The sequence below is a fragment of the Rattus norvegicus genome, chromosome 2 (assembly GCF_021556685.1).
Source record: "Rattus norvegicus strain SHRSP/BbbUtx chromosome 2, alternate assembly SHRSP_T2T, whole genome shotgun sequence".
Taxonomy (NCBI): Eukaryota; Metazoa; Chordata; class Mammalia; order Rodentia; family Muridae; genus Rattus; species Rattus norvegicus.
The window spans coordinates 105,410,597-105,436,869 of record NC_141535.1 but is presented as its reverse complement, the minus strand read 5'-3'; the positions used below and the strand labels follow the sequence as shown (position 1 = coordinate 105,436,869).

General features: G+C 40.5%; 1 protein-coding gene across 9 annotated transcripts in view; it reads left to right on the top strand.

Annotated features, from left to right (window-relative positions):
* LOC120100783 (uncharacterized) overlaps positions 1 to 26,273 on the top strand; it is a 517,117-nt gene that overhangs the window by 252,189 nt on the left and 238,655 nt on the right. For 3 of the 9 annotated variants that reach the window (XR_015671440.1, XR_015671436.1, XR_015671439.1), the window contains exons 1-2: positions 8,277 to 8,326; positions 25,031 to 25,070. Coding sequence is in view for 1 of the 9 variants with exons in the window: in XM_087636786.1 (XP_087492912.1) it covers positions 5,601 to 5,696; positions 25,031 to 25,070; positions 26,135 to 26,251 (253 nt within the window). In the remaining 8 variants the exon portion in view is untranslated. Of the gene's footprint in view, positions 1 to 5,514; positions 5,697 to 8,276; positions 8,327 to 20,182; positions 20,458 to 25,030; positions 25,071 to 26,134; positions 26,252 to 26,273 lie in introns of those variants that run through there. The other 6 variants (XR_015671434.1, XR_015671433.1, XM_087636786.1 and 3 more) reach the window with 5 other exon arrangements.

Here is a 26,273-nt window from a genome sequence, read left to right as displayed (position 1 = left end):
TCACAAATGATAGAGATTTGGGGGTGGGAAAATTCAGAGTCCCGGATCTGGGCTTAGGTGGTGGCTGATTATCAGCTCTCCCTTATCTGCATCAGCAAGGAGAATTCTCCAGCATGGCTTTTGCTAGGACACATATGGTGCTCTCAGAAGGAGGCAGGGTCATCAACTCCCTTGCTCTCATGCCCTTAGGGCCAACTTACCAGCACCCATGGTGAGAGGTGGTGGTGGTGGTGGTGGTGGTAGTGCTGGTGTGTGTGTGTGTGTGTGTGTGTGTGTGTGTGTGTGTGTTTGTTCGTTTGTACATATTTATGTGTGTTCAGGTACATGACTATGCACATGTGTGCTCTGTATACAGAGACCAGAGGAGAGTGTTGCCATCCATCTACTTGATTTTATTTTCAGACAGGGCCATTCACTGGTCTGTCGTTGGCCACACCAGGCTGCCAGGCTCTTTGGTCACTGAGTCCCAGGACCTGCCTGTCTTCACCTCTCCAGTACTCAGGGATTGAATTCAGGTCCTCATGTGGTGCCTTGACCAAGCTTTCTCCCCAAGCTCAGCAGGTTTTCTAGGTTAGTAGCTGACAGGGTACAGCAAGGCTGTCTGGGAGAAATGTAATGTGAGTCACCAAGTTGAATTCATGTATAACCTAGACGTTTTAATTTGTATGCAAGTATAATTAAAGACTTTCTAGTGGCCTTGTGAAAGTAAAGGGGATAGTGAACTTAATTTTAATAAGGTATTTAATTCAGTATTTCTAAAGTGCCTTTCTCTTCTTTTCCCGCTCACTTCCTCCAAGTTTTCTGATCAGGAAAAAGGATCCAGAGAGCCAAGGTAGACTGTCCAACATGCACTGTGTATCTTCAGTCTTTGCTCTCACTTGGTCATCCCACTCTCATCACTGTTCTCTAGAGAGGACACCAGAGTTCAAACATGTGATGTCACAGGACACACTGGGAGGAAGAGAGATTGCTCCAAGAGTGAAATGCCTGATGAGACTGTTCTGCAGTGTAATCTCACTGACCTAGTAAAATCATGCCTTCTGAATCTTCTGCAAATGGAAAACCAAACTTTTGGCTTGCTGTTGAAAGTTCTCACAAAAATCTTTTACTGTTTCAACCTCCTACTGGTGTCTGACTCTTGCAGGGCACAGCACACAGAATAAAAAGAAAAAAAAAACTTGCCAAATCAATATAAGCATTCAATAAATAGAAGACACAGATTAAGACTGGTGAGGATATTGGAGAGAATTTAGTGAGGTAATTCTGGTATAATACTTGCTCACTTTTCTTTCTCTTTCCCCTTACTTTCCCAGAAGAGAGCAGCAACTCTCCATGCCTCCCACAGCTCCTGATCTTGCAGAGCCAAGAACCTTCTGCAATGCAGTGACCCTTGTTTTTTAAACACTATTTTTATTCCTCTGCTTAAAATAAATGAAATCTATGGGACTGTGGGGATGGCTCAGTATGTAAAGTGCTTGTTTTGGTAGGACTTGATTTCAATTTGCAGTATCCAAGTGAAAAATTGAGGCATAATAGTTCTTTTTAGGGGGGGGGGGCAGAGGTGGGCACCTCCTTGGATCTTGCTAGCCACCTAGTCTAGAGGAGTTGCTTAGCCCCAGGTAGAGTGAGAGACTCAAAAAATAAGGTGGAGAATTATACAAGAATATTTTTGACACCAACCTCTAGTTGCTACCTGCATGTGAACACAAGGCTGAACATCTTTCCAGTGCTGACCCGGGACAATCCTCAGTTACCTGTCCCAACTCACTGCTGGGCTCCAGGCTGCTAGAGGTTCAACAGTGAACAGGGTTCATGTTTATGAGTATGTTTGTAGAAGTAAGGAGGGTTCTGCCAGGGCTGTGGAGAGACAGCTCTATTGTGAAATATGATGAAATTAGGACACCGTGTAATGTAGTCTAGTGCAGCGATATTGCTCTAAGAAGTGAGGTGGAAGAAAATATGTCCAGGATAAGAGAGAACAGGATTTATGCACCAATACACACACACACACACACACACACACACACACACACACACACACAAACACACACACACAAACACACTCACACACACGGGTAATGGGAGGCAGAGAGAAGGAGAGATGCATGCATGGATAGGTACACAGATAAACACAAACAGGAAAGAGAATTGGAGTTAAATCTATAGCTAAGCTGTGGCTTGTGGATTGAAGGAATTTGGTACCTTAAGGTATGACATCTAATTTGGAAATATGGGGGATAATTTTTCTGCTACTGAAGGAACTGTGTGTTTCCCGAGAGTGCCATTATAAAGAGACAGAAATGCAATTATTTTGGATTGTTTTTGTGCTCTGGTATTTTTAGATCTTCCTATAAACACCTCCCTGGAGGAGTGCACTGCACGTGGCGTGCCAGGGTACATCAGCCTGTTCACAGCAAAGGCAATGACAACTTGACGAGATGTCTGGGCTTGTAGATGTCAGAAAGAGCCCAGGTGCTGAGGCAAGATATTCATGTATTTTGAGTCTTTAGTGGGACAGTTTCTTACTCCATCCCTCTCCCCTGAGGCTGAACATCTTCCCAGTGCTGACCCTGGACAGCCATCGACACAGTCACTTGTTGTGTTACAGTATCTCACTCCTGGGCTCCAGACTACTAGAGCTTCAACAGTGAACTGGGTTCCTGTTTGCAAATGTTTGTAGAAGTAAGGATGGTTCTGCCAGGGCTGTGGAGAGACAGCTCTATTGTGAAATATGACGGAATCAGGACCATGTAACTTAGTCTAGTGCCGTAATGTTGCTCTAAGAAGCGAGGTAGAAGAAAATATCTCCAGGATAAGAGAGAACAGGATAAAATACCTTGATTTTTTTTTAAAAGGTGTGGATTTTTCTTTCCCAGACAGATTGTTAAATAGGCCCCTTTTGCTCAGTGGGGCTGATAATGAAACATCAGGGCATTAAGGTTATTTCAGTTTCCTGTGTCTCCCAGGGTCACATAAGTCTTCTGATATGCATGTTAATCCATTTCAGCCTTCCTACCAGCAGCTGCCTAAGTAGGGCAATCGGTTTAGTTTGTGCCCTCCCCCCACTTCACAGTTTAGTTAGGAGGCAAAAGCTACTAATTACCAGAATGTGCATTGAAGATCAATCCAGACTTTTCTATTTCACAGACGCAGCACCCAAATTGATGATTAATAAATAATTAATCCAGTGGCTGATTCCTCAGAAATGGAAAGCACAAAAAGAAAGCAAAAAAGGTGTCATCTCCTCCTCTCTCATTTTTCTTATGTGGCTTGCCCTGGCATGCCCACACATGCACTCGTGGAGTGCATTGCACTACATGGAGGATTTGCATCACAGACTCAAAATAAGGACTGCCTCACACCCAGCTCTCTTATGTTCTCCTTTTTAGCATCATAGCTGCCTCATCTGCAAATAATTCTGAAAGCCATCCTGCAGATGTGAATAAATCTCAGAAAATAGAAAAGTGCACAGTGTGAGTGTAGAATGAATCCAGTGTGTCTCCACCTCAGGAACTTGTAAGGAGCCTGTTCTGGTTGCTGTAATTTCAACCTGGACTATTCTCTACATAACAGTTACAACGGGGTGGTAGCATTTAAACTACTGGACTGGTATCCGAATTCTGCCATTTACTAGACATTTGACCAGAAGCAAATTACTTGACCCTTTCAGGTCTCTGTTTCAGCTTATCTAACATGGAACAGTTTTACCTTTATCAAAGTATTCTTCTATGTTATTGTTGATCAATTTATTCATTTGTTTATCTGGAAATAGGGTCTTTCTATGTACCCCAGGTTAGCCTCAATCTCCCATACAGTGGGATTACAAATCTATACCACCATGCTCAGATTCATGAGGTTCTTATAAAAACTAGATGAGGTAGTCCATGCTTAAGAATCACTCTGGTAACAGTTAAACTAAAATTCTAGACATGTTTCAGTGAACGCTAACCACTTTTTGTCTACTATTTCATGCAAGTGTTAGATGTTAATCCTCATGGTCAGTACCAAAGGGAGAAAGACTCACTAGCAAACAAACCTCTCTCTAGCCACGCTTGTCTTTGAGCAAAACTGTAAAGGAGCACTCTATTCTCTTCTCTTTTGATAAAAGCAAAGCGCGTTCACTGTAAGTGGCTATTAGAGAGCCAGTCTCTGTAGAACCCATTCCATGTAATAGGTACTCAAAACTCATTCACGCTATAATGGCTTAATATTTTCTGTAGTAAGGAGTGGTGGTAGCGGCCCTAATAAAACATCACATCGGCTTTGGAACCTCTGAATTTTGAAGCAGATGTTTTCTTAACATCCCGTAAATACTCCAATCATCTCAAAGTGCCAGGCTTTCACCTTTGTGCAGATTTTAGAAATGTGCCCATTGAGTAATGGTCCTGTCTAATCTGCCTGACATTTATTGGTACTCAAAGAGAAGCAAGGTTAGAAGATGTAGTGGAGCACATTCTAAATAAATCAGAGAGAGAAAGCACGCCGAATCACAAGGGGAAATTACAGTGTCCAAATCATTTATACACTGGTGATTACCGTCTCACCTGGGTCCCTTGGATGCCACACAAGAGCCTGTGAAGCTCGAGGAGCCATTCATCAACCCCATGCCCAAGCCCTCACAGCTCCACAGTGAAAGCCACTACTGAGCTGGAGACTAGAAGTGATATGGGACAAGATTCTGGGACCATTTCTGCTCTGAATTAATTGAAGGAGCTCTGGGAAATTACATCTATAGCTGTCTTAGTTCCTTAATAGAAAAAAATCTCTCTCTCTCTCTCTCTCTCTCTCTCTCACACTCACACACACACACACACACACACACACACAGAGAGAGAGAGAGAGAGAGAGAGAGAGAGAGAGAGAGAGAGAGAGAGAGAGAGAAGAGTGAGAGAGCAGGTCTGTGCAGCTGCCTGGAGTCCAGAAGAAGGTGTCACACCCCCTGATGCTACTTCACATAGATAATAGGAAAGCCAAGTCTTCTGGATGAGCAGCATGTGCTCTTAACTGGTAATCCATCTCTACAACACCCTCTCACTTACACCCACACACAGTTACAAGGACACCTGTTTAAAATGTCCTTATAAAGTAGATTGATGTTTGGGGAAGGCAGCCCAGAGTAGACTAGACTTTTACTCATATTCTGTGCAAGCTCTCAATAGATTTAGAGATATGTTGAGTTCTTGGGACTTTGTGTAGGGACTTTTGGTAAATCAACTCTAATTATATTTGGGTGTTGGGAAATTCTCCTTATGCCAAAATGTTAAATTTCTGCAACAATATAAAAATTGTTATGCAAATAATTTATGCAACAGCTAATTACAGAAGCTTGGTGTCAGGTTTCATGAATTTGTGTTCCTGATTATCTTCATGCAGTGCATTGGTTATACTATTAGTTATTTTATATTATTTACTTACGATGTTAAGTTGATATATGACAAGACATACTGTGATGTGTTCATTACAGACATATATGATGTATCTAATTTTTCTGAACTGAAACACTCTATTCTGTAGGGAAGGAGAAGTAAACTGGTAGAATTCACTAGGCTGAGGAAGCTCAGCAAGTTTCAAGATTGACAGAGCAGAGAGCCTCCCCAGGGATGCAAAGGCAACAGGAGACATCTGCTGGAGAAGAGGACTCATCTGCTGGAGTACTTGCACGTTGGGCAAAGAAGGAACATGAGACCACAGCTTCTGTGAGTCATCTCCATAGCTGATGTGGGTTCTTTTGTGATATGGTTGCCAGAGAATCACCCCATGGTCCTGTAACGAGCCCTGTAAAAATCACTGACTCACTAAGGTAAACTTCAGAAGACTTGCTTCTTTGTTTTGTTATCCATTCCCTATCTAGGAGGAATAGACATATGCTCATGCATCAAAAAGCATTCGGCAACAATTTTTTAATATACTTGTATATCATAAACTATCATATACATATTATATTTTTTAAACTATTTTTGGCAGTGCTGGAGTGCCCCATACATGTCAGGCACACATGGTACCGACGAACTACCTCTTCATCCTGAACTAACGTTTTTGAAAAACAAATATGAAATCTGAACACAGTTCCTCCTATGTTTTGCCTACTGCCTTCATTGCCATTATAACAAATGGACATGCTGTGAGGCTCATTTGAGGACACAAGTTCCTTGGAACATCTGCTTCCCATTAAGATGGAGAATGTTCCCTTGAGACTGAGGCTGTCATCCTAACAGCAAAAATAAATAGCATATCTACAAAAACATTTTTTTAATCCACCAAGGGTCTAAGGGATTCAAAGAAACCTAGATGAGTCAAAATCCAAGAAAGACAGAGTGGGGAATGCCCCACATGCTCCTTCCTTCCCAGAGGAGGAGTAAATCTGACACTGATTGAGACAAGCCAGACAAAAGTTCTATTGCTGAGCATGGGCTGGGAGCAGAAAGAGTTCTAAGCAGCACACGGTCAGATGCTGGACCAGGGAACATGGAAGATCAGGGCCTCCCATGTTCTCACAGCTCAAGACTGGACTGAGGGAGTGTCTCCAACTCTAGCCTGATTAGATGATCCTACCTGCTACACAGTTAGGGAGAGACTCAACTGAGTTTACTGTGAACCAATGCCAGAAATGGTGAGGAAGACTGAAGTCTGTTCTGGTGGCCATGGTGGATATAGGACTTTTAGCCTTCTATTATGTCTTACATATCAAAGAAGTAATAATTACATAATAAAAATAAGAACTATAAAGAAATAATATAGTCTTACTTGACATTAACTAAGTGCAGGAATACTTCTAGGTTGTGTGGAAAATGAGGAAACATAAAAATTGACCAGGAGAAAGAGGAACAGATACAGATCAGCCCACAGCTTGAATGGTATAATTCTCTAAGCAAATGGACACAATGAAGGACATTAAAACAACACCATGGTGGAACCATACCCATCTATCAATGGCAAACATGTACAAGAAGCATGAATCAAAGGAGTGAGCTAGCAGAGAAATAAAATCATAAAACAAAAAAGCAAACAAATTGAGCTGGAGAGATGGCTCAGCAGTTAAGAGCATTTGGGGCTCTTCAGAGGGAGGGATGTTTGGGTCCCAGCACCCGTATCAGATAGCTCACAACTGCCTGTAACTCCAGCTCAACTCTAGTAGATTGAATACTCTCTTCAGGCTTCCGCAAGTACCAGCACACACACACACACACACACACACACACACACACAGAGAGAGAGAGAGAGAGAGAGAGAGAGAGAGAGAGAGAGAGAGAGAGAGAGAGAGAGAGAGAAACATCTTAAAAAACGTTTTTAAAGTCCTTGTCCGGTAGTTTTATCACATAATTTTGGAGTCAAGTTTGATTGTGGACTCCTTCCTCAACTTAACAGACTGTATTCCTCTTCTTTATGTCCAGAATAATATTTAAAAATTTGGTACATTTATGGTATTGTCTGCTTATGCTTATAATTAGGAATGGAGCCCTGGATGTGCAGTAGCATGTTTATGGAGGGTGAAGGATAACCTTGCATGTAGGTCCACACCTTTGAGATGAGGGCCTCTGATGATTGCTTTGGTGTTTACCAGGGTAGCTGGTCTTCCAACTTCATGGAATTCAATTGACTCCATCTCCCATCCTCCGATAGCAGTGCTGAGAACACATATGTGTGCTACCATAGTATCTGGACTTTCTCAGTTCTGGATATTCAAACTCAGGTCCTTAGGTTTATATGGAAAGTATTTTACCCCTGAGCCAATTTCCCAGAACCCAGGATAACTTTTGATTCAGCACCATATATTGTGGTGTTTATGTTGTCTGGAACTAAATGGTAAAACGATTGCTTTAAGATTTATTTTTTTTAATTCAACGTGTATACATTGGTATTTTTATAATAGACATTCTTATGATTTACTTCAAATCATAATGATGATACTTGAAAATAATTTGGTCATCTTGGATTTGGTTTAAAACCATGCTTTATTTGAGGGGGCAAAGGAAACATTTAATCTAGAGTTAAGTTAACTGAGGAGAGACACTTCTTAGTACTTTAAACTAGGGATGAGTAAGCAATTTTTTTTTTTTTAATTCTCAGCAGAGCCAAACTGCAAGCATTTTTAGCACAGTGGATCATGTGATCTCAGCCTTAAGACTCAGTTCTATCGCTGGGACACAAAAGTAGTCACATAAAAATAAATGGGTGCAGCTGTATTCCATCCAACTTTGTAAAAGTTGTTGGCAGGCTCAGTCTGGCTAGTAGCCATGGTATGTGTGCCCATGCTCTAAGGTAGAAACTGTGAGCTTGGAGAGGTTTTTCCCTGGCTGTGGAGAATAGTCACTATCACTGGTTCTGGGTGAGTCCTGAGCTCTGTTCCTTCAAATTCTCTCGTTTACTTTTTCATTTATACACTCACTAGTACCTAACTGAATAGTTAGGGAGGATCCTCGCAAATCCTGAAGATCTGTGTGTCTGTCCCTGTCTTTGTCTCTATGCCACCCGTCTTTCTATCTCTTTGTTTCTCTGTCTCTACCTCTACTCTCTGTCTGTCTCTGTCTTTGTCTCTGTCTCTGTCTGTCTCTGCCAATGTCTCTCTATTCTTTGAACAGGAGAAATATTAGCCTTTCTGCACTCCTACCTTGAATGGGTTACTTTTTTGTTACTGTGACAAAATGCTTGAGAACAGCAACCTAATGAGGGAAAGGTTTATTTGGCTCACAGTTTGAAGAAATCCAGCTATCACGCCAGAAGTTTGAGGGGGCTATTCTCACTCTATCCACAACCAGAAAGCAGAAAGAAATGGGTGCTGGTCTGCATCTTGTTTTGTCTGCTTTTCAGTCCGGCACCCAGCCAAGGGAATGACGTTGGTTCCCTCAATAGCAGGCCTAAAGGTGTGTCTCTTAGATGATTCCAAATTCTTCCAAGTTAATGATGAAGATTAATCATCGCAAACCTCCACTTTCTGTGCTTAGATGTCTGACTGGAATGCTGAGTCCCTTTCTCTGTACCGCAGTCTAGAATATTCTCCAGGAAATTAATTGGGCACTCCAGGCCTCAACTCTTCCATCCCCATGTCTCAGGAGTCAGCATCTTTTTCTGAGAGCTTCTTGCTCAGTTTCGTCATTATTTTAGGCAAAAATAGGAATCCAGGTCTTATTATCACTGGAATACATATTATTAATGTAATAGATTGGATCCGTACAAAGATATTATCTTGATTTCTTCTCTTTTTGCTCTGATAAAGTGCCCCAAGAAAATAACTTAAAGGAGAAGAGTTTTTCCTGGGTCACAGTTCACGATGCTATGACATATAATGAGGTAGGGCATTATAGCCACTGTCTCGCTACCTGCACAATTAGAAAGTGGCGAGGGATGAATGTATGCTGGTGCTCAGCTTTCTTTCCTTATTTTATACTCCAGGATTCTTTGTGCAAGCAATTGTTTTTGGCAACAATTAAGATGGGTTTTCCCACATCTCCAGAAGTATAAAGTATCAAGACAATCCCTAACAGGTACACTCAGAGGTCCGTTTCCAAGGTGACATTAAATTGTGTCAAGTTGCCAACTAATACCATTACAGTTGACAGTACTTTTCACATATGTTCTCTTAAAAAAACTTTCTCCATATGCAGAATTAATTTGTATTGGTACACAGCAGGTGAATTTAAATGCCTGCAAAACAACCTGTGTTAGAAGGTTCTGGGTAAATAAAGCCTATTGGAAAAAATTTGGGAAATACTGGGTCTGATCAAGGTTAGCATGGTGCAGTCTCAGAAAGTAGTGGTAACATTATAAGCTAAATGTAGCCACCAACGATATAACAGGTCTGGCTGAAACTATTTAAAAGCTCAGTTTTTCACTATAATTTGTATCCTCTGTCTTTAGGCCTAGAATTCTGAGCTCTTGAGTACAAAAGTATTGCCCTCCCCTTCCTCCTTTTTTCAATGTAGACATCTAACACAAAGAATGGAGCTAGTTTGAAAGATCCCCAAAGTTAATTTAATACATGTCCAGGTGATTCTATATTCATATACTGACTTTAATAATTGGGGTAACATCTTATACCAGAGACACCCCAGTTCAGAACTCTTCACTCAGAAATTATTTACAGATGGCTTTCAACACAAAAAGGGTTCTATAAGTATACAGAAAAAAATATATATATATCAAGAGTCAAAAAGCTTACTCTCTAGTTTTGAAAACAAACTCATATAAAAAACAAGAAAAAACTTATGTTATATGTAATTAACACCATACTAATTAAATGTGAGATTAAAAACTGTAAGCAAAAAATTAGTTTAGGCTTGAGTCATTAAGGTAAGTTTTCTCTGAAGAACTACTATTTATTTTGGTCAAATAAAATATTTCAAATATAAGAAAAGTCTTGTTAGCTTGGTTCAGGTCCCCTCCCAAGCATTATTTTAAAATGAATTATGGGCAAACATGAGCACCTAGTTTTTACAGAACAATTGTTCAAGATTCCTTTCATGTTTTCACTTATATATATGAGCATGTCTCTATGTGAATAAAGGCATATGAGTACAGGGGTGGGTAGAAGCTAGAAGCCCTCATCTGATTCCCTGGAGCTGATTGACCTGTATGGTTGTGTACTTCCAAAGAGAAGTGCTAGGAGCTGACCTCCAGACATATTTTCCTGTCTTTTCAATGCTTGAAAATTCTCCTATCCAGAGTGTTTCTTTGTCCCAAAGACAGCATCTGAAACCATTATTACTAACATCATTGTATTTTACTAGAGCAAGAGAAGCAGGAGGGTTTCGTGTAAACTAATTTTTTGAGTGCTTAGGTTTTTTGAAGCTAAAGAGAGATTGCCATGAACAAATCTTTATGTTTTCAACATGGGTGTTCATTAAGGAGAAATACTTAGCTGTGTGCTCCTGAACATTTTACACTAGAGAAGGCCTTCTGAAATCTTCCCCACTTGAAATGACTTACAAAACCTCATTTTTTTTCTCAAATCTGTGCCTATATACAGATAGAATTGGTATGGATTAAACATTTATTAGTAATAAATTATGATAGGTTTATTTTAAAACAATTTTTTCTAAGCCTATAATTTTTCCACTTTTAAGAGAATGAAGTAAATTTGCATATCAGGGGAGACATGTGTTTACTTTTATGTAAAGAATGAGATGTTGATTGAATTTCTGATACTGCAGGACAAGAACATCTTCAATGTTTTTCAGAGTTGATGTACCTTTGGATTTTATAGTCAAAATGTTGCATGTTTTAGGAGCATTTTAAGCATTGTTTAGAATCAAGCCAAAATTCACAGAAAGACCTTTCTCTTGTTTGTTTGTTTGTTTTTCCTTTTGTGAATCGCTAGTCAGAAACTCAAACAGCAGTTTTTAAAGCCAAAAAATCTAATACAATTAAATATAGCAATATGATTATGTGAGGCCAACAGTGAGAAAATATTAATGGTCTTGTTTTCTGTGATTGCAGATACAATTGGTTTCAAATAAATAGTATACAACAGCCACTAATCTGGGGCAGGGGATTAGGGCAACATTCACTGTTGTATGCTGTATTGGCATGCATCCTGTGAAGTGAGTGCCTTGTGTGTCCAGAACCAAGGCCGCAGTGAAGGCACTGGACACTGCCTGGGAGACATTGCCAGAAACACCTGGAAGTTAGAAAACAGTTGCTTTTGAACTAATTTTTGGCGGTAGTGTAGTTACAGACCGTTCACATGTCTCAAATTCTTTGAGATCACTCTTCATTGAATTATGTGACTCTCTATGGGGTTGTGACTCACAGTTGAAGAAACTAGGTCTAGCTGGGCTTGGTGATAGACATCTTTAATCCCAGCACTTGGGTGGCAGAGGTAGGCAAGTCTCTTCGGGTTTGAAGACAGCCTCATCTACAGTGAGTTCCAGGACAACTAGAGCTACAGAGTGAGACCCTGTCTCAAATATATATAATGAAAAAAGAAACTAGGCCTGTGGCAGAACAGGTTAAAAACCCAAGTGTTTAAAAATAAAGTTATACAGAAAATCATGTCTTATCACAGAAGAGTAAGCGCCCTTTCTTACCTGGACTTCGGCACGTAGTAACATAGTATAAGCCAAGCCTTGCAAAGCCCATCTCCCTTCCTTTTGCTTAGTTTCTGGGAATGGCATCCAGGGCCTTCTCCCTTCCCACCTCTTCATCCCTCAAGTTCCAACTTGCAAAACTAGTGGGTGAAGCAGGGGAAAATCTGCCCTACAAATCCTTCTGAGAGCTGTGGAAGACAAAGAGATCCTGGAGAATCTTGGACCTCAGGAAGCCTCAGTGCCTCTGGTGCTTGCAGCCTCCACTTCATCTTTCCAGCCCTGCTTTATGAAATGGGCTATCTGCTAGCTTGTTTCAGTAGAGGCAGCAGGTGGTAGGACCTCCTGGGAGACAGAGATGACAGGTCCTAGCAAGCTCCATTAAAAATGTCATTTTGGGGACCCTTATAAATTTCAGTGGCTTTAAGGGCTATGTATTTATTTCACCATTTATTATTTTCTTTGAAAACTGACAGGCTTGGAGTAGAGGAATTTCAGACAAAATTAGAATCCATATCAGAAATGTGGGCTAAGGCATCCTTACTCTCCAATTTTTGCTTCTTTCACTGACGGTTCTTTGGTTTGGTTTTGACACTATAGCTCAGCCTGGCCTGAAAGTCACTATATAGCCCAGGTTGACCTTGAACTCCCTAAGAAGCTTCCCTTAACTTCATTGTGATTTTAACTTCTTCAGCCCCTCAAATGCTGGCATTACACATATGAGCCACCTGCTCAGCTCATTACCCTAGATAAATCCTGCTGATTGTTCCATGGTTCCAGCCTTCTCTTGCTACAAACTGGGAAGCCTGGTGAAAATAGAAATACTAGCAAAGGATGCCTTGTCCACAGGGAAACAGTGCCTGCACCTAGCGCTATCTGTCTCTAAAAATGGTTTGGGACACTTGTCCCTAAGTTGCCTTTGGACAGAAACAGACACAGACTTGGGGCGTATTTTAAGCTGACCTCTAAAGCCATCTATTTTAAACAGGTTGAAATCTTGCAAAAGCCATGTCCTTGCTCCAAGAATTCAGTTAGTTCTGAATGGTCTCCAGTTGGCTGCATGGCCTACTCTTTTAATGGTGTTGAAGATACCAATAATAGATTCTTCTCTTCATGCAAACTGACTCATTTTGTCAGGTGCCAGACTGAAGTTTCACTTCCAGAAGAGTCAGCAAATGAATCTGGCTATCTGGCAGCTGAGTTTGGTGGCAACTTCTGTCCTTCTCTCTTTTATATCCTGGCTGGAAAACTTGAGTACTGAGAATACCCCTTCAATCTTGGGCATGTCCATTTTATTTGTCCTCATAAAAGCTATAGACATGGACCATGAGAGTGGTTTTTAATACTGGTCTTTTCTATCCTACAACTACCAGAAGAGAGGTGTGTTAGTTTCCTTTTACAGATGAGGAATCTGCAATTCCAAGAACTCCAACTAGAAAAAGGAAGATTCCAGAAACTGTCTTTATTTCATTGCATTGTATGAGACATACATAATCAGAGCCCTACTGGAAACGTTACAATGAGTATACAAGATAGCGATTCTTCCTCCCATCCATTTACCCTGGCATGACTCTAGTCTCCAGACTCTTCTCCGAAGGGCTCTGTTCAGCACTCATTGCTTATCTCACCCTTTTTTTTTTCTTTTCCATTTTACCTGAAGTGACAGAATGTAACACTGAGAAACGAGTGGACAAGACACAAGTAATACCTGTCATTAAGCCCCAGTAATTTCCAATCTACAAACTCTGGTAGATGAAAGCCATGTGGTCCTGTCCCAATGAGTCACATGACATAAACTCTGAATGCAAAGCTTTCCTTTAAGCAGAACTTTCAGGAACCCAAGGAACTGCTGAAGGAAAGGAGAAATAGTGGAAGACCTAGATTCTAATTAACTTCCTGTCTAATTAACTGTGCCAACATTCCTCTGTAGATGCGATGGAGACTCAGAAATCAAACGACCGTGCTGAGGATGTCAGCGATCCAGGTCCAGCAAGCTCCTAGGATCATCCTCATACCTGAGATATTTTAAAGAAAAATAAAGTTATCACAGGAATATGACTTGGCATTTGGGAAAGGACATTCTGGCTTTTGTACATGTCAGTTGGGTGTTTTTGCTCTCCACAACAACAAATAGTGTTTTGAAAGACCAGTCCAACATTTCTCATTATCTGCAGGACCCTTTTCTATGGCGTTGTTATGGTTTACCACTGGGTGTGTGAAAAGGACCCCATCAGTACTGTGAATGGTTTTCTTGGTTGTTTTCAATTATCACTAGTAGCTGTCCCTTTCCCAAAACAGAGCTTCAGTCTAACTCTAGTTTCTTCCTGGTCTTCCTTATGGATTCTGCACATCATTTTTTTAATCAACCAAAAGTAGCATATTTTTAATGTACTTTTATTATTGGATATTTTATTTATTTACATTTCAAATGTTATTCCCTCTCCTGGTTTCCCCTTCACAGGCCCTGTAACCAATCCCCCTCCCTCTCCTTCTATGAGGGTGCTCCCCCACACACCCATGCACTTCTGCCCCGCAGCCCTAGCATCCCTCAAGAGTAAAGCATTGAGCCTTCACAGGACCAAGGGACTCCATTCCGGTCGATGATAGAAAAGGCCATTCTATGTTACATGTGCATCTGGAGCCATGGGTATAATTCTGGTTGGTGGTGTAGCCCCTGGGAGCTCTGGAAGGTCTGGTCGTTGATATTGTTTTTCTTTCGATGGGGTTGCAAACATCTTCAACTCCTTCAGTCCTTCCCCTAACTCCTCCATTGGGGTCCCTGTGCTCAGTTCATTTGTTGACAGCAAGCATACACATCTGTATTGGTCAGGGTCTGACAGAGCCTCTCAGAAGACATCCATATCAGGCTCCTGTCAGCAAGCACTTCTTGGCATCAGCAATAGTGTCTAGGTTTGGTGTCTGCATATGGAACGGATCTGCAGGTGGGGCAGTCTCTGGATGGCCTTTCCTTCAGTCACTGCTCCATTCTTTGTCCCTGTATTTTCTTTAGACAGGAAAAATTCTGAGTTAAAATTTTGGAGATGGGTGAGTGACCCCATTCTTCAAGCGGGACCATGCCTAATCTCTGGATATGGTCTCTACAGGTTTTCCCTTCCCTCCTTTGTTGGGTATTTCAGCTAATGTCAATCCTGTTAGTTCCGGGGAGCCTCTTGCTTTCCTGGCTTCTGGGACCTTCTGGTGGCTATCCCCAGTTCCCCATCCCCCATTGCCACATACCTCTATTCAATTTCCTGACCCTCTATACTTCTCTGCCATCTCATTTGATACCTGATCCTGCCCCCTTTCTCCTGCCCCTTCTCTCTTCCTCCCAAGTCCTTCTCATCCTCTACCTTCCACCTCCCATGATTATTTTGTTCCCTCTTCTAAGTAGAACTGGAGCATTCACATTTTGGTCTTCTTTCTTTTTAAGCTTCATATGGTCTGTGAATTGAATCATGGGTATTTCAAGCTTTTTGCCTAACATCTCATCAGTTCGTACATATCATTTGTGTTCTTTTGTGACTGCATCCCCTCACTCAGGATGATATTTTCTAGTTCCATCCATTTGCCTGCAAATTTCATAAAGTCATTGTTTTTAATGGCTCAATAGTACTCCATTGTATAAATATACCACATTTTCTTTATCAATTCCTCTGTTGAGAGACATCTGGGTAGTTTCCAGCTTCTGGATATTATAAATAATGCTGCTATGAACATAGTGAAGCATGGGTCCTTGTTATATATTAGAGCATCTTTTGGGTATATGCTTAAGAGTAGTATGGCTGGGTCCTCAGGTAGTGTTATGTCCAATTTTCTGAAGAACTGTCAGACTGATTTCCAGACGGTTGTACCAGCTTGCAATCCCACCAGCAAAGGAGGAGTGTTCCTCTTTCTTCACATCGTTGCTAGCATCTGCTGTCATCTGAGTTTTTGATTTTAACCATTCTGACTGGTGTGAGGTGGAATTTCAGGTCTGTTTTGATTTGCATTTCTTTGATGAGTAAGGATGTTGAACACTTCTTTAAGTGCTTCTCTGCCTTTTGATATTCCTCAGTTGAGACTTCTCTGCTTATATCTGTACCCCATTTTAATAGGGTTATTTGGCTCTCTGGAGTCTAAGCTTTTGTGTTATTTGTATATTTTGGATATTAGCTCTGTATAGGATGTAGGGTTGGTAAAGATCCTTTTCCAATCCCTGGATTGCCATTTTGTCCTATTGCCAATGTCCTTTGCCTTACAGAAGCTTTTCAATTTTATGAGGTCCCATTTGTCAATTATAGATCTTAGATCATACGTTGTTGGTGCTCGTCTCAGAAATTTTCCCCAGTGCCCATGTGTTCAAGGTTCTTCCCCACTTTCTCTTCTCTTAGTTTTCATGTATCTGGTTTTATGTGGAGGTTCTTGATCTGCTAGGATTTGAGCTTTGTACAAGGGCATAAGAACAGATCTATTTGCATTCTTCTACATGCTGACAATGATGATATTTTTAGTCTTTCACTATTTTCCTCCACAATAGTAAAACTCTGTTCCAGAGAGTCTACATTTTGAGATGGCGAAGCCCTACCCTTGAAGTTCTCATGTTCTCTGGTGTGTTTCTTTACTCTCCTCTTAACTGACACCCCATGTTTTAAATTCTAGGACACAGAGCTGGTTTAGTCTATACTTCATTATTCCACCCATGTCTCCTCCCATTCCTTTTCCTGTCATGGTTTTACATCCCACAAAATACCATTGCCCAGAGAAACTATGAAAGAAAGAGTATGTTTTGATTTCTGGTTCCAAAAAGATAAAAGTCCATCAAGGACTATGCCTCTGGAGAGGCATAGGAGCACATGGCAGGCATGGTGATAAGAGCAGGAAGCTGAGATCCTGCCTTCTCTATTGCAAATACAAAGCAGCGGGCAAACCGGAAGTAGCGTGAGGCTTGTATTCTCAAAGCTTGTTCCTGTTGACATCTTCTTGAAATAAGATACCTCTGAAACCTCCCAAAACTGTGCCACAAATGGGGAACAAGTGTTTGAATACTGGAGCTTCTGGAAGACATTTCTTCTTCAACTGACCATAGTGTAAATACATTAATATGTATGTATTTATGTATCCGTGTTTATGTCTGTTTATATGTATGTGCATATGTATTTGCATACATGTGTTTATATATTGTGCATAATCATATGAATGTTTGTATGTATATATGTCTGTGTATATACATTTTTGTATAGCTCTGTGTTTGTTATATGTGTATATATTTGCATATAGGTGTATTTATATTTGCCTCTGTGTGTATGTTTGGTGCAAAATGGTGAAAACCAGGATGCCTGCCTGAGGTATAGGTGATGAGTCACAAGTATACAGAGACATTACAAGGATGGTAGACATTTGAAGGAAGAGTGAAGTTCAGTATGGTCAGACCTGAGTGAATGTTTTTAATACAGGGTGTTATGGTTTGTGTGTAAAATCTCTCCATCAGTCTCATATCTTTGAAGTCTTGACCTCTTGACAGTTGTGCTATTTGGGAAGGTGGTGAAATCATTAGGACATAGTCTTGCTGTAAGAAGAGGGTCACTGGGTGGGATTCTTGAAGCATTATAGTTGGGCTCCTTCCATTTACTCTCTGTTCTTGACTATGAATGTAATGTGACAAACTCACCTCCTGCTCTTGCCACCATGCCTTTCCTATCTGATGCCCTGTTCTCTGCCATGGTGGCATATATCCCTTTAGAACTATGAAACAAACAAACAAGCAAACAAAACCTTGCTTTTATTACAGGAACATAATAGTAACTAAGATAGGAACTGTGCTTTAGAGCTGTGTCCCAAGATACTAAATGTTCCACCCAGAAAATGGTAGTTGTGATATGTAGTCATCAGGGTATATGGACACAAGTCTGACACCATTTCTATAGGACTAGGTAAAGGACAGGCCTATGTTGTGAGACTTGGTAAAACAGGATAAGAAGAAATTCATTCGGTGTCATTACCATAGCTGCATGAACCATTGCAATATCTGTTTTGCAGGAACATAAAAATACATAGGGCTCAACTTCTAGAACCATGGGCCCAACTAGAAATTTATAGGTAAGAAATAGGGTGAGGATCAGAGAATAGAAGATTACTAAAAAAAAAAAAAACAGCACCAAGGGGAGGAAAACTGGGGCTGAACCTACTTAAAAGCAATCTTGGTGAAGGCAGTCCCAGCAATCAGATGCTATTTCAGGCATCAATCTGATCAGATATCAAGGATACTCAGATAATAATCTGGTATTTGATCTGATATAAAAGGTGGGTTTGATATGTCCTTGTTAACCTATTTTAAAAGCACTTTTGCTAAAACTGAATTTCATGAGGACATACTACAAACAAGTATAGAGGACAATTTAAAAACACAATGAGGGTTGGAGCTCAGTTGCTAGAATAGTGGACTAGCATGCAAAAAGCCCTGGGGATCTAACACTTCATAAACTAGTCATATAGATGCATATCTGTGGCCCCAGACCTGAGATATGGAGGCAGAAGGATTAGAAATTCAATGTCACTCTGGACTACATAGTAATGTGTTTGAAGCTAGTCTAGGGTACATGAGACCCTGCCTCAAAACAATAAACCAAACAGTGCAACCCCTAGCTGAAGTATTTAAGAGAAGAATCTCTTTGTCATCTTTGTGGAAGGTACCAGCCTTCCAGTGTGAAACAGTGTAGAAAGGCTGGTTGACCTGGGATATTGGTGTCTTGGTAGTAGTCACTGGAAACCACTGGAGTCTCAGAGTGTGAGATGATAGAATTTAAATAAGATTGCCTAAGGTAATACAAAGGCTGTGTCTCTGGCTGTGAAAGTGTGGACAGGTTGATGTACAGAGAAGAAGGCATTTCGATGATCCTCCAAAGTGAGAAACAATAAATTATTCTGACTTAACCAGAGATGTACCTTATGGAACAAGGTTAGCAATTGGATACAGATGTCCAGGGAGAGAAAGAATCAGGAAGGGGGTAGGCTTCAGGGAAGGGCTTAGAGTTCAATCTTGAGTCTGAATGTTGGGGCTGTGTAGCCTATGGGGACAACTTTGGCTTCTAGTACCTAGGAAGAGCTGCAGCTGCCAATGAGTGTAAGGGACACCGTCTGAAAGAATATTTTATTTATTTGATTCCTTTAATTGGTTAGGGTCTGAAGTATATCTGCTGGCCTCAAACTTCCTATGTCACCTTGAACTTCTGATCTTCCTGCCTTTATCTCCTGAGTTCTGAGTTACTGACTTTGGCCACCACACTGTGTGCTGAGGATGGGATCTAGGGATTTGTGCATGCTAATCAAGTAGTGTACCAACTAACCCTCACCCCCAGCCCTTAAGACTATCCTCTATCTTTAAAACAATTCTTCCTTTAATAAGCTTACACAACCCTTAAACTGCCCTTGGCCATTCCTTACACTTCTTTTCTTTCCTGTTTCTTTTTAATTTTTTCTTTCTTTCTTTTTTTTTTTAAAGAGAGTTAACAGTTAATTGTCATCATGTGGGTGTAGGTCAACTCTTAAATTGAGATTGGCCTGTTCAATTAGTGCAGAGTCTGAGCTTTTAAATAAAAAATTAGGTAATGGATGTACCAAGAACAAACTAAAAAAGATGCAAGCTTTTCTTACTGATTTCAGTTTTATCCCCTAGTGTCTCCCAGGGAAAGAAGGTCATGAGGCCACATGATCCAGCACTCTGGGGCTAGAATTGGGCTGTGCTGTTCATGGATCCAGATCATTCCCCTAAGTAAACTGAATCACACTGCAAGCCGATCTGGTCTCATCACTGAAAGCTGCACAAAAGTTTCGTGTACCTTTTTAAAACGCCTGAGGTGCCACATAGCCTTTCAAAGTGCTAACAGCCTGCTTCCTACAGCCATCTGTGTTGGCAGGCTCCTAGCAGGGCAGACCTAGCTGGAGCAGGGCAGACAGGGGTGGGGTGGGGTGGGGGATGGGAGAGTGATGGTGGTGGGGGTGTGGGAGGGTGGAGAACGTGGGGGGTGGATAGTGAGGGATGGGGGGCGGGGTAAGGGTGAGGGGGGTGGGGGAGAGGGGAGGGGTGGTGGGGGTGGGGCCGTGTGGGGACTGGTGTAGGCAAATTCTGTCCACGTGGGAGCCAAACCCGGTCCAAAGAAATTCCCATCACATGTTTTCTTTCCTTCGCCTGTGCTGATAAATTTCTTTCTGAAAGCAGCCAGAGGTTTTAATGGGTGTTTTCATAGAGAGAGTTCCTGACCCCTCCTGGCTCAACACTAGGGAGCTTTAAGCAGAACGGAAAATGAATACAAACCGGAATATGTTGGGAAGATACAGTAGAGAAGACTTGTGTGGATCCCTGAGCCAGTACAAATGCCTGCTTAATTAGAAAATCAATCTTGGCTGTCCGGGTGACAGATAGGAATCCTCTGTTGGAGATGAGAAAGAGAGTCCAGTCATGGTGAGATAATTTTTCCCCATTACTAAAATGTCGCCTAATGTACATCTCTAAGCAGTTTGGCATGAAGAACTTGTTAAAAACCCACCGCATACCTCCTCTCGTTAATTGAACTTGGTGAATCGGGGGAGGGAGAACAGGGCGAGGGAGAACAGGGCGGCTTGCATTTTGTAAAAATCCTTCCAAACAACTCTCTAAAGATGCCCAAGTTCCGAGAGATGATTTAATAACTGTTATCAAAGGAATGGCAGTGTTTTGATAAGGAACAGAATGGAAGCTGTCTGCCGTGCTTATAGAACACTAGCTCGAGAGGTTTTGCCTTGCTAGAGAAATGATTGAGGATGCTGAGGCATCTGCTCTCTGTGACAGACTGAAGGGCTAGGATTCTCTCTGGATGGATAAGGAAACAGCTTTGCACAGGGCTGGTGCACTGGCGCTATTTTCTCCTCCCACCCTGCTTCGTCTCCCCCATCCCCCACTTCCTAACCCCCCTCTCCCCCACCATGGCCTTGTGTGAGTGTGATTGCAGGGTGAAAGGACAAACTTGGATGTCCTTCCTCGGGTACCTTCCACGTTTTGCTTGAGATAGGAGCTCTCATTTGTCTAGTACTTTCCCAAGGAGGCCAGACTAGTTAAGTGAGTTGGGTATCCACCTTCCGTGGATGTATTCTGCACCCTTTTTATATGATTTTCTTATGATGGGTTCTGGGAAATCTATGTGCTTTGCCAATTGAGGCTGGGATTTCAGAGTTTAGCCTGAACACAGCTACATGTATACTGTGACTCCAAGAGCCTGGGATCAAAGTTATCTCTCCACTAGGTCTCTATGTGTCCCAGACACCTCTTGGCTTCTCTAAAGGACACTATGATGACTGCTGAGCTGGCTGTTTTCTTTCATATCACAATGCGAGGTTTCTGTGATGGCCTTGGATGTCTTGGAGCTCTTGGTTTGTTTTGAAAACTCCATCCTAGGCACAAAGTTCAGAGCACGGAGTAGCACTTCCCTGTTTCTAGGCTGATTTGCCTCCAGTCTAAAATGTAAAGCCATCTGTTTTAGCAGCAGTTTCACCTCTGTTCTTTTGGTTTTATTTTGTATTTCATGGACCTCTAGAATCCTGCTGCTATATAGCTCTTTCTCTCAGGGTGGTTTCTACTGAGGTTTCTTTCTGAGACAGAATGCCCCTAATGAAATACAGGAAGCTCCTTTGCTTTAAAAAAGAACAAACAAAAGCAGAAGCAGGAAACATGCAGACCTAATGGTTCCTAAAAATCTACCCTCATTGTTTAGGTCTTTAACTGGATTTTTTTTTTCTCTTTCCCCTCAGTATCTCAGTTATTCACTGTGACTACAGACTTTCCCCCAACCTACACTGGCCAATATCCTTAAGCTAAAACAAAACGTTTGCTGGTTTCATTGAAATCTTGCTAGTCAGTCATCACATGGCTATTCACATGTGGAGTCCATCTGTGGTGTTGAATCATTTCCGAAGAGGCATCAGCTGAGATGGAGCTCATACACGAAGTGAAGCCCGTGTTCCTTATCCCTCTTTATTTTAGGAGGCCGACTGTGTACAGACAAGAGTCCCTGGATACTGTCTACCAGGGAATGGTTAGATTATAAAGAGAGTCTTAAGGTGTCCCTGTTTTCATTTTAGGCATTCACTTCAGCTTAAAGCATTTATTATTTGATGATACAGGTTTGAAAATAAGTCCTTAAAGCCAAACCTAAAGAAGACAGCAGCCTTTATTCAACTACACCCATCAAGGGGAAATGGAGATATAGAAAATGTCTGGTTCTCAAAGGATCCGTGTGTTGTATAGGGAACTCTTCTCCAGGACACATCTTCTGTCCGAGGTCTAAAGGTCAGTGAGATGGTTTAAATGGAAAAGACAGAATGACGAAAGGGAAGGGTGACCAACCATGGAGGTTATCCATGAAACACTGTTTAAAATGTAAAATTCCCAGGGGAAGAACATACCTCTGTGTGATCACTCTGCACTGTGGACTTTTGTCATTGCTTGTGTGGATGGAGCCAAGAGTTTGGGGAAAGTATGGTGTTTCCTAAGCCAATATCAAAACGAGATCCCCTTAGGGACACTGAGTTGATGGCTCTTTCTGATGAAAGCAAATCTGAGACTAATCTTGTGTAGGAAATATTTGCGAATATCTTTAAAACTGGCAAAAAATCCTTTTGTTAAATTGGAATTCTCTCCATCTATGACTCTCACTCTTATGTGTGTTCCATTCTGAAAGCAGGTTCACACACACACACACACACACACACACACACACACACACACACGTACTTCTAGATAATATTCATCAGTTTTCTGTTTACTCCTTAGTTGTAGCTTAACAAGAGATTTTAGTTGAATTAAGTAATTTCAGGTAACAATTGTAAATTTAAAGATTTAGACAACTTTACTTTTGAGAATTTTTGTTTCTTGAAACTATGGTTGATATCACAGTGAAGAATGTAGGTTAATAAAGTGAAAAATAAAATGAAGGCTAAACAGCCCACAGCATCACTCATCTACCAAAAACATAGTTCCCCTTCCCTTTACCACTTCTATTTATAGCCCTTTTGTATCTAACTTAAAAAATCATGAGGAAGCCTCATGAGCAACCATATGCTAAGTACAGTTCTAGATAACATATATTTTTACGTTTATTTCTTCAGTTACTCTGTCCTTAACACCAACACATTTAATACCACAGATGACCCTCCACCACCTTACAGTTATCGAGATATATTAGTGATCTATCCATCCATCTATCTATTTTCCTACCTATCATCTGTCTGTCTATCAAGATATAGATATAAGCAAAAAGATATTATGACATATTCAAGTCATACAGCAACATTAGCAGGGTTTGATTTACCATTACTGGGCTCTAAAGTCCCTTTTTTGTTCATATTATACCATACCATGTTTCTTAATTACCTTTAGGGACTATTTGTCTCTTTTGCCAAAGTGATCATAAGAAATGCAGTCATGCTTATAGGGTCAAATAGATTCATAAACAGCTACAACTGACAGATTTCACTGTGGATAGATGGCAATTTGGGCTAGGGTGAGCTCCATTGCCTTGAAGGTAATTCTGTGTTTCTAGTGTCTTTCTTGTCCATATTTGGGAAGGCCTAGCATGGGGGTGGGAGTGTAGAACTCAATTGGCGGGATGTGAATTTTAATTATTCTTTTGCCCCACTTAAAAAAGTATTTATTTTTATTTGTGTGTAAGTGTGTGTATGGGAACTTGAATGTAAAAGTCTATAGAGGCCCAAAGAGGGCATCAGATCCTCTGGAGCTGGATGGAAGCAATTGTGAGCTGCCTGACATAGGTGCTCGGAACTCTACTTGTGTCCTCTAGAAGACCAAGGCATGATCTTAATTGCTGATCTATCTCTTTAGCCCCAATTCTTAATATTTTGTAGTAATTTACTAAAATAAAATATAAAGTATGTGTCTTAATCTTTTCTCTAAAAAGTATTTCCACAGAGGGGCTGGAATGTAGGTTGAAGAGAAAGGTGCTTTGAATCCCTAACTACTCCCAGGATTCATACTGGGGCTAGCACAACTCAACTTATTTGGGGATCAGATATATAGCTGATCAATGAGTTAGGTTTTAGGCTTGAACTAAACTTATTTTCCCTTCCTATTGCTCCTATGTCTATTTGGCTAAGCACTTTTTCATTTAATATTTTTGCTTATTTTGAAGAAATGTGACACATATGTTCCCCTTTATTTATACTTAACTCAACCAAACACTGCTTGGCAGCATGAACTTGTACCCCAGAAGACTGTTAGACCATTGAGGTGCTCTTGATACACTTTAGTTCTATATCTGGGAGGTAAGGTTATGTTTTGACATAGACATAGCTCTCAAAAAGCTTCAGGTCAGTTCAGAGCTCCACTTATTGTGGTTACAAGTGGCTAAGTTCAGAAGAATACTTCTTTATAAGTCACTGCTTGACAGAAGTTCCAGAAAGAGATTGGTGGAGAGAGGCTGCTCAGCTCCCAGAACAGCAGGCTTTAATGTCTGCTACACGGCTATACTGAGCTTCTTGGTAGACAATTCTGTTCAACAAAATCTATGGTGATATGAAAAAACAAGAAGCCCTCGGTGAGCTCTAAAACATGACAAAACTCTCCAGAGTTGACTACAGAAAAATTAATAGCAAAAGAAAAATTGATAGTATTGAAAACATGTCAAGGACTATATGTATGTAAATGTGTGAAATGCTATTGACATATGAAATATATTTGAAATAATTTAAATATTCTATCAGTCAAAGAAATGCAAGAAACATGAGGAAACATGAAGCATACAGTTATATACAAGTATGGGAAATTAAATATGTAAAACATCAAGCCTTGAGAACAGTCAAATGTAAAATGAAATATAATTTTTAGGTAAGCAGCTTAGAAAAAAAAGTATAAGAAATTATAGCAAGGAGATTTGTATAACCTCTTAGGTAATGTATAAACTGGAACAATTTAAATGCAATTAATAATGCTAGTCAACGTTATGCAAAAAGGCCTATACCTTTTAACATAATAATTTCCCTTCTAGGAATGCATCCAAAGTTGTGGAGAGAGCTTTCTGTGCAAAGGTATTTATTATGTTATTCTTTTAAACAGTGAATATAAAAGCAAATTAGGGTATAATTCATGGAATATTGTCTAGTAACATTATTTACCAAGTTTGATGTCATAGGAAGTGATACTGATATAATGAGAAAAAAAGGAAAAAAAACAAAGATTATATTATGATTACAAGTTTTTAAAAAAGCATTTATTTATTTATTCACTTATTTATTTTGATGTATATGAGTACACTGTCACTGTCTTCTGACACACCAGTAGAGGGCATCAGAACCCATTACAGATGGTTGTGAGCCTCCATGTGGTAACTGGGAATTGAACTTAGAACCTCTGGAAGAACAGTCTGTGTTCTTAACTGCTGAGCCATCTCTGCAGCCCCTGTAAAGTTTTAAGAACAATACACAACATGAAAATGCACGAAGAGAAAAATTAAGAGAAATAAGTTGTTATTGTTTTCTGACAAACATATATGGAATTTTGATTTTTTTCTTTATAGGTTTCTTTATTTAAAATATTATATATGGATTATTATAATCATAAAATAATATTTTGTATAGTAATAGAAATCTTTGAATATGGACTAGGCAGAACTAATACAGTCCATACAAAGAGAACTAGGGCCATTGTAGTCCATAAGTAACTAAACTTTCTGGCATATATAATACAGCCATCTTTGAGAATAGAATTTACCATCTTAATGAGCATGAAAGTGCTAACACATACATAAAGTTACTCACTCTGTTTTATAAATTTAGAAATGCTCATAAGTAACATCAGAAAACTTTTCTGGTGGCCAAATGTAATCTGGTTAGGAACTTGTTTTGGTACTTTGGTCCTCAGTTGGAAGTTAAAATGATTTTTTTTGAGCAGTCAGTTATCTTCAACAAAACAGCCTTTCAAAAAAGCATCGACCCTGTGAGGTTAGAGTTGATTGTCTTAACTTACCTGCCTCCTTGGGTGGAAGAAGGTGGACTACATAAGGTGTGGTTGAGACCTTATAGGTCTATTACAAAATAATCTAGATTGAACAGTCAGCCTCATGTGTGAGTTGACATTTTAACTCTGTCTTTAGTGGCAGGTGCAGAGTGGAGCCCGCTAAGAGAAGGATGTGTGCTGCAGGCCGGAGGGAAAGAACAGTGCAGAAGCCAGTCAGAATTGTGGGGTTTGCTGTTTGCCCTCCTGAGTTGTGGTCTGATCTCCTTTTATCTTCC